The sequence below is a fragment of the Schistocerca nitens genome, chromosome 3, assembly GCF_023898315.1.
Source record: "Schistocerca nitens isolate TAMUIC-IGC-003100 chromosome 3, iqSchNite1.1, whole genome shotgun sequence".
In the NCBI taxonomy this organism is placed as follows: domain Eukaryota; kingdom Metazoa; phylum Arthropoda; class Insecta; order Orthoptera; family Acrididae; genus Schistocerca; species Schistocerca nitens.
In genome coordinates this window covers 57,908,098-57,920,985 of record NC_064616.1, presented here as the reverse complement: position 1 = coordinate 57,920,985, position 12,888 = coordinate 57,908,098, and the positions used below count along the sequence as shown (strand labels likewise).

The 12,888-nt window shown below is 42.2% G+C and overlaps 1 protein-coding gene across 2 annotated transcripts in view; it reads right to left on the bottom strand.

Annotated features, from left to right (window-relative positions):
* LOC126248022 (uncharacterized) overlaps nt 1–12,888 on the bottom strand; it is a 140,465-nt gene that overhangs the window by 47,572 nt on the left and 80,005 nt on the right. For both annotated transcript variants that reach the window (XM_049948613.1, XM_049948614.1), the window contains one exon: nt 1,337–1,478. In XM_049948613.1, coding sequence (XP_049804570.1) covers nt 1,337–1,478 — 142 coding nt within the window. The remainder of the gene's footprint in view (nt 1–1,336; nt 1,479–12,888) is intronic.

The window sequence follows — 12,888 nt, the reverse complement described above, 5'->3', positions numbered from 1 at the left end:
TTTATTTCAGCAGAAAGAGTTTTATTTCAGAAGAAGGCACTCTATTAACGAAGAAGCAGGCTTGAACCTTACAAAGTAATAAATTTCATTTTCCTCTTTTACAGAAAAGCCATTGGCGGAAAAGTCAGTTGGAGGAGGCAATCACTAGTTTGAGAAAGGAAACGTCGTAAAGACATGTCAGAGGCATAAAATATAGTTATCTTCGCTGGACACTAACCCGGAGGTCCTTGGTCGGGCTCCCAATGACAAAATCAGATTTTTCTGCGTTGGAAGACCAGGATATCAGCCAAAGCACACTCGTGAGAGGAGATCTAAATCTACTTGGCTCCATAAGTAGTGATCCTGGCACACAGTGGTTAAAGTGATTAAACACAACGGCTTGTACCACAATATTATTTAAAGTAACAATTTCAAAAGAGGATGGACATTACGGTTTTACGCCCCGTCGAGGACAAGGCCATTAAAGAAGGAGCTCGGGTCAGAGATATATAGGGAACAAAATCAGCCGAGTACTTTTCAATAAACTCATCCCACTATTTTCCGTAAGAAACCACGGAAAATCTAAGTCGCTACGGGTGGATGAAAATTTAAGCTGCTCTACTCCTGAGTAAGATGAAAGTGTTGTACTACTGCACCACCTTGCGCAGTAATAATCACCTCAGTCATCACAAAATCACTGTCACCAGTGTCGAATTTCAAGATGAAGGCTATTTAACAATGTTCCATAATTACTACATCTAATGTTTTAAACCTATTTGTTTTAAACTAAAATCAAACACAGAGCTGAAGAGGTATTCTGAAGATAGTGTGTGAGGTACTCTGTCGTAATACTGGAACAAAAACAGAAAAGGAGAAGTAAATCTTGTGCGCCGTGCTGCTTTGATTACATGCAACTGGCTCAAGGATTCAACTCGTCACGGGCTCTTACCCTTTCCATCCAAACTTAGTAGTGGTGCTCCCACGATGCTGTGATACCAGCACCTTATTCAGAAATTACAAAGGTACAGAAAGGAAGGGGGAGGGCGCGTGACAAATTGGCTTGGTTCAAATGGCTCTGAGCACTATGGGACTTAACTTCTGAGGTCATCAGTCCCCTAGAACTTAGAACTACTTAACTAACCTAAGGACATCGCACACATCCATGTCCTAGGCAGGATTCGAACCTGCGACCGTAGCGGTCGCGCGGTTCCAGACTGTAGCGCCTAGAACCGCTCGGCCACCTAGGCCGGTGACAACTTGGAACACTGCGTTTGTCCGTGGTGTGTGCTCAGTGTTAATTTCTTAGAGAGAATGAAAATATAAAAATGCACATAAGGATAGCCATGGACGGACTCACTTGCAGAATCATCGTGACGAAGGCGGCTGCGCTGAAGCCATTGCGGCGCACGCCCGCTATAAAGAATGCGATTACGAGGAGCTGCCACGCCATTAAGCCGACGCGGCTGTTGGTCCACTGCTTGACGTCCACGCCCAGAATTCTGAGAACACACACGCTTCATAAGTACCACATAAATTTTACTACTCTTCTAACATGGCTTTCCCTTTGGTCGAAATGCACTGGTGAAAAAAATCACAACAGCAAAAAACAATTAACGTAGAGTAATGAAATTTCCGGAATACATTTCTCTAGGTAATATATTTGTGACTGACGTTGCAAGATCACAGTTTAATGTAAGCGCGAGATAAGCCTTTGCAAATGTGACGTGATGGTACATTAATAACTGGTGTAATTGCCAAAATGTTGAATGCAAACATGTAAAAGTAAATTCATTGCGTCATGCAGGTGCCGGACGTCACTTTGTGGGATGGAGTTCCATGTTTGTTGCACTTGGTCAGTCAGCACATGGGCGGTCAGTGTTGGTTGTGTATGATGCTGGAGTTGTCGTCCGATGATGTCCCATATGTGGTCGAATGGAGACAGATCTGGTGTTCGAGCAGGCCATGGCAACACGTTGCCACTCTGTAGAGCATGTTGGACTACAATAGCGGTATGTGGGCGAGCGTTATCCTCCTGGAGAATACCCCCTGGAAACTGTTCACGAATGGCAACACGACATGTGGAATGACCAAATTAACATAGAAATATGCAGTAAGGGTAAGTTGGATAACCACGAGAGTGCTCCTGCTGTCATACGAAATCGCACTCCAGGTGTAGATCCAATGTGTCTAGCACGCAGACAGGTTGGTTGCGGGACCTCAGCTGGCCTCCTCCTGACCAACACGCGGCCATCACTGGCACCGAGGCAGAACCAGCTTTCATCAAAAAACACAACAGACCTCCACCCAGCCTTTCAAAGAGCTCTTGCTTGAAACCACTGACGTTGCAAGTGGAGGTGGTTTGCGGTCAGTGGAATGCACGCTACAGGGCGTCTGGTTCGGAACTGTCCTTGAAGTAACCGATCTGTAACAGTTCGTTGTGCCACTTTGGTGCCAACTGTTGCTCAGATTGGTGCTGCACGTCCTGTACGATGCAGCGGAGCCATACACCGAATACGATGGTCTTCCTTCTAGGTAGTGCCAAGTGGACGTCCGGAGCCCGGTCTTCGTGCAACTGTACATTCTCTTCGCCACCCTTGCCAGCAATCATGCGCAGTGGCTACTTTCCTGCCAAGTCTTTCTGCAGTATCACAGAAGGAACATCCAGTTTCTCACAACCCTTTTACATGACCTCGTTCACACTCAGTGAGGTGTTGATAAGGGCATCTACGTCGCCTTAAAAGCATTCTTAACTAACAACAACTCACCACATCCAATCTCATAGGTAACCAACTACACGACCGTTACGGCCTGTATTTGAAGCAAACCTCATAGTGGCACCCGAGGAATCTTCTTCCACTGCTCACACAATATTTTGTAGAAAGCCTCCTTGTTGGTGCCGTTTTGATGCCGAACAAGTCTATCCCGCTCGCCCCAAAGATGTTCTGGACGTCGGCTTGGCCATTCGAATGCCTTTACTTTATGCTGCTTCGGAAATGTCTTCAGATGGCCAGAAGTAGGCTTTCTACCGTTGTCACGCTGTAACTGTCAATTACGAGGTTTATTTTGTCTTCTATGAGGTATCATATGGTCTGTTAATATTTCACCATGCTTCAGATTATCCATTATCCCATGAATTTCCACAAGAATACCTACATCACTTCGTGAGAAACAGCCCCAAACCGTGTTGCTTCCTTTCCTCCAGGCTTCATGGTAGCTACATGGTACTTTCTGGCATTCCTCTTGTTTCTCGGTGCTCGAACGAACGGAATACCGCCTGACGAGAGGAGATTAAACTTGGTTTCATCAGTCCACAGCATTTTTGACCAGTCTTAAGCAATCCATGACGCATACTTCTTAGCAAACTGTACTCTGGTCTTCCTATTTCCCGCACTTATCGTAAGTTTTCGAGAAGGTTGTCTGCCATTCAGATCTATAGCTGCCAAACGACGTTTAATTGTCGAAACATGGGACGTTCGCCCCGTGTTTTATCTGTAGTTCATCGTGTATTGCCCGGTATGTTTTTTTCGGATCAACCATCGATTGCCTCAAGATGATCCTGCCTTCTTTTTGGGTGTTCTTTCGGGGTCGACCACTTCATGCATTGTTTGAATGATATTTCCGCCATTTGCCTGTGCAACTTCTCTATTTTATATTACTCTCATGATTTCTGCCTTATACCATTATCGAGTACAACAATGTTGGGTGTAATTAGACACTTTCTTAAGCGCAGTCATTGTCACATAACAAGGTCTAATTATATTCAACATTGTGGTACTTGATAATGGATTAACCCCGAAATCAAGAGAGTAACATAAAATAAAGAATTTGTACAGTGAAACAGCGGAAATATCATTCAAACATTATTACATGACTGTGGCCCAAAAATATGAAAAGCTTGTCAACTTCGTGCGCTATTCTCCATCCTCCACCCTTTTTTTTTTCTGAAGCCGCACTCAGACACTCTCAAGCTGTTGTGAGATACCAAACAACTCCGCAACGAAGGATTGAGTTTGGTCTCGACTCAGTGCTGTTAAGACAATTTGTCTGAAATCTACTGAATGCTCTTTAGCTTTAGGCATTGCAGTAAGTAAATAAAACATTAGATTTGATTTATTTAGTTAGGTTTGTTGCAGTCTTCCCATTCTACAAAATACTTATGGACCCCTTGCAAACATTGTTTATGGCTGAAGTCCATGTTTACCTGCACTCGGGAATAAATACATGTATCCGCGGCGAAGTCGGCATTCTTCTGTCTGAACGTCCGCCCCCAGTAGCTGAGTGGTCAGCGCGACGGACTGTCAATCCTAAGGGCCAGGGTTCGATTCCCGGCTGGATCGGAGATTTTCTCCGATCAGGGACTGGGTGTTGTGTTGTCCTAATCATCATCATTTCATCCCCATCGACGCGCAAGTCGCCGAAGTGGCGTCAAATCGAAAGACTTGCACCAGGCGAGCGGTCAACCCGACGGGAGGCCCTCGTCACACGACATTTCATTTTTTCTGTCTGAACAATCGGCTTGTTTGGATTTTGCATATACATAAACACGCCTACTAGACTGCTAGTTCAACCACGAAATACCTGTGAGCGATACTGCATGATGTGTTAGCCTGGTCAGTGCGTTTTGACGGGGAATGTGTATTTGCAGCCTAGCAGTCTGGGTATCATTTAACCTCTGCATTGCGGGTTATCGTGTTTGAGCTCTTCATTTATTTTGTATCTAATGTGGAAATGGAGGGGTGACCCTTCATTTCCTAATCTGTTGTTGAAAACTAGCTAAAAATCCCGCGGTGACGAACTACTAGCCGCAAATCCGACACTCAGATATCAGTCACGGTTCTCTCACTTCCCCACTTCGGAAAACTAATAGTCAGAAAGTTATACGAGCAGTTCAGAATGTATTTTCTGATCTGAGTAAGACTTGATACTGCCCATGTAATGAGCGTCTCTGTAACAGATCTTCACGTGTTTTACGTAGTTCTATGGACCACACATCTCAAACACAGCATTGTACATGTAGCATATTTAAGGCATTTACGAATTCTGAAAGTAAATGTGAAGAAAGCCGCATGAGAAAAGCGCTCCACATATCGTGACGTTCACATCCACTTGAAAGGTTTCCTTAAGGTATACCTAATGCTGAGCAATGCTAATCTTTTGTGAATACAAGCGTCATTGCATTTATCGTGTCTATGGAAATTGCTTCCTGTGGCGTTACTCGTCCTATGTTCAAGTGTATCGTATTGTGCCACATGTTTGCTGGCTAGGACCTGAGGTAGCGATGGGCTCCAGTTTACTTGAATGACAGACAGGTACCCCGTTTCAGTGTTACACACAGTCGTGAAAGCCGTGAAACTCTTATATACCAGGGTTGAATGAAAAGTAATGCCTCGACCTGCATTAATTGGGTTTGGATGGGAATATTTTAATAAATAAAATTCAGAAATAATCCTTAGAATGTGATCTTTGATTATTCATATTCACTTTTCCACATTATCACCAGCCAACTGGATACATTTCTGCCGGCGATGAACAAGTTTTCTGAAGCCGTCACGGCAGAGGTCGACACTCTGTTTCCGCAACCACAGTCTCACAGTTCCCTCAACGTCTTCATCAGAAGCATAATGATCTCCCCGCAGATCGTGTTTCATTATCGGGAACAGATGAAAGTCAGACGGTGCTAAATCTGGACTGTGTGGAGGATGCCGTACGGTGGTGAGATTCAGTCTCCGAAGTTCTGTTGTTGTGGCACGTTAAGTGTGTGGTTTGGCACTGTCATGCTGCAGGAAAACATTTCCCTTTTCCTTTCGGACCCTTGTTAGCCGTCGTTTCAGAGTTCGCAGCGTTGTGATGTAACGCTCTGAATTTGTTGTTGTTCCACGATCAAGGAAATCAACACGGATAACACCATCTGCGTCCCAGAACACTGTGGCCATGCTTTTTCCAGCTGATGGTTGTGTCTTGAATTTCATTTTTTGGGGTCAGTCTGTGTGTCGATATTCCATTGACTGACGTTTCATCTCCGGGTCGTAATGGTGTACCCACGTTTCGTCTCCTGTTACAGTTGAATGGAGAAAGGCGTCACCTTCATTCTCGTAACGTGAGAGGAGTTCCTTTCAAATTTCAAGTATGTGTGTTTTCATTTCAGGAGTCAGCATCCGGGGCACCCATCGTGCACAGATCTTCCGATAGCCAAGCAAAGCAATAATGTGACCCACACGTTCTTGCGAAATGCCGATTGTGCTTGCAATTTCTCTCTGAGTGATACGACGATCGTCCTGAATCAATCTATCAACATTTTGCTTGTGAAACTCGGTGGTTGCTGTCACAGGACGTCCAACTCTGTTCGTCATGCAGGTCAGATGTTCCCGCCACAACATCTTTAAACTTGCTCGCCCAACGACGCGCAGAACTAACATCAACACAATCACCATAAATTGCTTTCATTCTCTGATGAATCTCCTTCTGCTGTCAAGAATTCAATGACTCCGCGTTGCTTAAATCGCATTGACCGACCGTCTGCGCAGGGTTCCATACTTACACTGTAACAACACAACCATTCAATGCTAAGGCTTCCCGTCAACTTGAGATGTAGAGAAGATGCTACCGGACAAGCGAGTACCTGCCGCATATCGATGCTACCAACTGTTGAAGATTTACGAAGGTGGAGGCATTACTTCTCAGTCAACCCTCGCAAAATACACAGGTGGACAAAAATATGGAAACACTAAAAACACAACACATTACCATGCCTAATACGGTGTAGAATAACCGTTGCATTCAAAACAGCTTCGAGTCGTCTCGGAATGGGTAAATATAGGTTCTGTATGGTTTTCAAGGAAATCTTATACCATTATTCCTGCAAAACAGTGACAAGTTCAGATAACAATGATGGAGGTAGGTTGCGATCAAGCACCTTCCTCTCCAAATTACACCACGAAGGCTCAATATTATTGAGATCTGGTGACTATGGTGGCCAGGGGATATGCGACAGTGTATCCTCGAACTCACAAAAACAGTCCTGGACGATGTAACTTCTCTGAACAGGAGCGCTACCATCTTGGAACACAGCATCACCAATGATAAACAAACATTGTACCAAGGAATCGGCCTGATCAGCCGAAATGGCAGTGATATGGCTGCCCAAATCATCGCCGAACCCTCTCCACCTTTCACTCTTGGGAACGCAAACTCGGCCAGAAGCTCGAATCGTTGCGCAGTAAGGCTCATCCGACGAATGACATTGCTGTACAGTCCTGGTTCTACGGTTTCGGCACCACGATTTCCTGTTACGGGCATTTGCAACACTGATCTGGTTTTGGAACTACAACTTTCCCTACAATTCCCAACGTATGTAGCTTCCTTCGCGTTGTTTTGGTGCTGACAAGGCTGCGAGTGCGACATTGAGTTCTGCAGTCCTTTTTTAGCTGTAGTCCTCTTAATTTTCGTCACAGTCCTCTTCAATGGCCGTCTGTCACGATCACGCAACACAAGTTTTCGTCCACGCTGGGGCTTAACAAATGATGTTTTTTCGCTTTCCCTGTGCGCGATATAAATCTTCGATTCGGTGCCTCTCGAAACACCAAACACTTCGGCCATCTAGGTTACGGTAACATCCACCATACGAGCACCAACAATTTTCCCACGTTTGAAGTCACTTACTCCGTCCGAACAGGCCTTGGAAGGCCCAACGGTACCAACAGGCCGCCGTGTCATCTAAAGCCCACAGGCGTCACTGGATGCGGTTGTGGAGGGGCATGTGGTCAACACACCGCTCTCCCGGCCCTATGTCAGTTTACGGGACCGGAGCCACTACTTCTCAATCAAGTTGCACCTCAGTTTGCCTGAGAAGGGCTGAGTGCACTCCGCTCGCCCACAGCGCTCGGCTGACCGGATGGGCACCCATCCAAGTGCTAGCCCAGCCCGACAGCGCTTAACTTCGGTGATCTGACGGCACAATGCAACTACAGCTACTCAGAACACCGTTCCGACCACCACTGGCACTTTCAACGTATTGAGGAAATTGCACAGGTGACGTTCGTGGTCAACCTGCAGGCTGGCCTAACATCCGCATTTCTGTCCAAGAATTCATTTCTCGTGGTGTTTCTATATTTTTGTCCAGTCTCTGTACTAATTTAGAAATGTTAGTAATCTAATATTAGATTTACATTTTTTATTTTGAACTTTTTAAGCACTCAATTATGATATTACCCTGTCCAGTCACAATATTTTATCCTGGAATAAAATATTGTTCTAATCGCAGCAGTTCGAAGAGACTTCTAGTTTCTGGTAGGGCAGGGTGAAAATTTATCTGCTTCCAAGGATATCCGTATCTATCACATATCTACCACGCGGTTCAACAAAGCAGATCAAGTAACTACTTGATGTCTATAACTGTTTTGTTTATGTAGCTCTTTTAAGCAGTTCCTTAGTGTGGATTTTCTCCATAAGGGCGAGATTGGACTATCAGGCAAAATATTTACTTTGGGCGGTTTGTCGCCACTGGAAATTCATCGTAAACTGGCGAAGGTTTCAGTACAACGAAAAATCAGCCAAAGTTGCAAATTTCACTTTTTTTACTCACTCCATGGCTATTTTCAGGCCGGGACACATTTTCAAATCATCGTGACGTAGTCAAAAATTGTACTTCCGAAAATGGAAAGTTTCAGCATGATGGAAGTTCGTGGCGAAGGTTCGTTAGGAATCTGAGTTTTCATTTTTTATCGATTCAGAAGTTGGCAGCTAAATTCACACGTGGAGATTTTTGTCCGAAAGATGATCCATGTGAAAGGCGTCATGAAATATTAGTTTCAGAAATTGAAACAAATATTTATATACTAGTGGAAACAGCACATCCTAACACATTTGACGTCACGAAACTTTAGTGACACATGGAAACATGGACAGGGTACACTGCTTGTATCTAACGATCGGTCATTAGAGCTATGTGAAGTAAATGGCTCCATAGCTATATCAGAAGAAAGAGTGCGGTACATTTTACGTGAAGAATAAACTGCAAGAAAGTTTTGGTAAAATGGTTGTCCCATCTGTTAAACGCTGACCAGTGTAAATGGGAAAAACAAATTCTGTGCAAAATCTGGACCTTTTTAAAAAAAGAGGCAGATTTTGTAAGCCATTTTATTACTTTTGAAGAGACATGTGTCATCATTTCACGCTAGAGACAGTAAGTGGCGACTACCACAACGATGGTTTGCCAGTAAGAAGCTTAAGGCTCTGGGATCCACTTTGTTCATCAGTTTTGGTATCCTTTGACCTTCACCTATTCTCATACCTAAAGAAACTAAGATATTGAAAACTCTTAAGTCCATTCATATGAGTATTTTTCACATGCTCGAGAACCTAAATTCAGGAGTGAAATCACATTACTGAAAATGTTGTACTTAAAAGAGGACTTCGTCGAAAAAAGTGAATTTTTTACTTGGATTGACTGACTGTCCCATCGGTACTTGGTAGAATATTTCGTACATTATGAATGAAACACACACTACACTTGACTTAGTATTCTACAATATTTATTATTTGTTACACGAACCGGTTTTGGCTCTTATGTGATGATCAGGTACAAAGATAAGTATCCGGTGCAGTGAAATTTTGTTCGATCAAAGATTTTAAACTATCGCAAGTACAGAGTATCTCCATTTCCTGAGATGGAAATGTTAATGCTAGAATACGAATCAAACTAGCAACGGTATCTCAGTGTAAATGTGATGTAAGATTATTTAACGAAGATGAAATATGTGAGACATTAACTAATGAACTATAGACAAATTGCAACAGTTATACATAGAACAACATCACTGAACAATAAGATTTGGTGACATATTCCAAACATGTGGCTGAAAAAAATAATCTTGTCTTTAATAGCTCATAAATTACAAACAGACAAGATACAGTAGTGATATTAAGCAGGTGAGTGATGCAGCTGTGATTTACAACGTACTTTTTTTAATGCAAGAAGAGAAATTATATTAACTGAAATAAAAGAAATGGAGTATGTGAGTAAGAAGGGTAATCTACAACGTGCCCTGGATGGTATTATGAGTAGTATTTCTAGTTAGAAGTGGTGAGTATCAGAACTGTGTCTGGTTATTTAGTAGTAGAACTGTGTTGATAGACATTTGTTTACTGATTTCCATAATTTTAAGACAGTTCATCTTCCTTCCTTTGTGGGTGTGATGTAATACTTCATGTTTCACCTTATAACTGTGGCCTTCTTTAAGCAGGTGGGTACATATTGCCCTGTCAGACTCACCTATACAGTATTTGCCACAGTTACAAGTAATTCTTTAAATTCCACTCTTTTCCAAAGCTGGATTGCTGTGTTTCCATTTGTGTAAGAAGCGTCCAACAGTGTTGTGCACATCAAATGATGTTTTTACATTCCTCGATTTAAACTTTCTGGCAACATGGAGTGAGACTTTTCCCAAGTATGGAATTGTGCACCATTCATTGCACTGTTGAGGTAGTGGGTTAAGGGCAGAGTAAAGAAGAGAGTACACCTGTTGTTTCTGCTTTTTGTGCATTATGAAGTCCACTAAGGTAGAAGGACAGCCATTGTTTGATGATGTTTGTTTGATACCATTTAATTCCATTTGGAAGTTAGCTTCACTCATGGCGATGGATTTGGGTGATGTATCATAGAATGAAAGCTATTATGTTTATGGGTCACTGGGTGTTGAGAATTGACTGGTATTACCTTATCCGTGGTGTTAGGCTTCGCATAAATCTTGAAAGTATGAGTACGGTCACTGATGTCTATGGTTAGATCTAAATAATCTATGCAGTTATCCTCAAACTCCATTTTAAATTTTGTACTGTTGTAAGATTATTTAATTAAGATAAAATATGTGAGATATTAACTAATGAATTATTGTAATTTATGATTTATTAAAGACAAGATCAATTTTTTCAGCCACATCTTTGGAAAGTGTCACCAAAGCTTATTGTTCAATTATGTTCTTCTATATACAACTGTTATAATTTGTCTGTACTTTATTACTTAATGTGTTACATATTTTAACTTAGTTAAATAATCTTACATTGCACTTACAGTGAAATACCTCCCTTGTTTTATTCCTGTTCTAACATTAACATTCTCGTCTCTGGAAACGGAGATACCCTGTACATGCATTAGTTTAAAATCTTTGATCCAACAAAGTTTCCTGCACCACATACTTATATTTGTACCTGATGATGGCGCAACAGCCGAAAACTAGTTTGTGTAATTAAATTTTTTACTTAGAAAAGCACAATTTTGCACTTCTTGGCCGTGGGAGTTTCACCTTTCCAACATAAACCTAATTTTTTTGGAACACCTGGCCGAATTTCATCTGTTTTTTATTTATTGCAATGAAAGTAAGTTTAATTACAATGTATTTCATGCCATCATTGTTTTATCTTCATGTACATACTCACCACACGGCACAACTGTGATGTTAAGTATTCGTCAATTAACATACATATATATATAACATGACGTCTTATTCAAATAAAATAATTACAGGAACCACTACTTATGGAGTATGCATTAAATATTGTCAATTGTATGAAATTCTACTTACGGTTGAGACTTGGATATACCATAAATATCATTTTATAAAACTGATAATATTTTATGAAAGCGCCATAGCTATTGGTTTCTGTAGTTGTGTTATTTAGCTTTTACGTTACGTTTTATGTGACCAAACGTTAATTGAGGCAATACTTGAATAATACCTGCAAATACATATTGAATATAATGCAGCTGATCACATGTGTGCTGTGTGGTGTGTGGATACATGATGATGAGACAGTATTGTCACGAATTAGATTTTGCAAACGTGAGATAAACATCAAAATAAGATAATACATACGAGAATGCCGAAAAGCAAAGAAGACACACTGTTAAAATACAGCTGTAAAAAATATACTCTGATTGTAATAAATAAACCTAATATTTGTATGGCATTGAAAACTGTTTGTTAAGTTGGTATATAAGTTCGTAGCGTTTTTATTTTGCATGTTGTTATTCCGGTTGCCGTAGGTTTGTTTATCGATTGTCATTTTTATTTGTAGTTCACATATTGTCCATTTTGTCATTTGGATATAGCGGGCGGGGGGGGGGGGGGAGACGTGGACGCTAGAAAATGGAGTGCCAAATGGAGAAATCGGAGCATTTCCGACGTATTCTTTTGTTTGAGTTCAATAGAGGCGTGACAGCAGCTGAGGCAGCTAAAAACATTTGTGTCTTGTATGAGGATAATGCCAATGGACAGAGCCCGCTAAGTAAATGGTTTTCTCGCTTTAAGGAGGATCGTTTTGACAGTAGTGGGTCTCCGCGTTCAGGAGGACCTTCAGGATTTGGTGAAGATCATTTAAACGCATTAATCCACAATTATACAAGTCAGTGTACTCGAGAGCTGGCAGAAGTGATTCACTGTGATCATTTCACCACCGAGCGTCATGCAGTGGGGAAGGATCAAAAATCGGGTGTTTTGGTACCGCGTTCTCTAAGACAAAATCACCAGGTGGCCAGATGTGGAACACTGTTTGCTCTAGCAACTAGCTCGTAAAGAACACCGACCATTCCTACCCTGTATCGATACTGGGGGCGAGAAATAGTGCTTTTATGCTAACATAAGCAAAGGAAAGGAATGGTTGAGCTGTGCATCTGGTGGAACAGAGACGGGGTGGTGTACTGTGAATTGCTTTCCCGAGGTGTAACCAACACTGTTGACATTTACTGCCAACAACTGAGACGTCTTGCACACGCAGTCTGAGAACAACGGCCAGGAAGACTGCGTGAAGTGATGCTACTCCACGATAATGCCCTCCTGCATTCTGCGAGAGTCACCAAAAAGAAAAAAAAAAGCCACTATGCAGGAGTTGGGTTGGAAAGTACGAGGGTCGTTC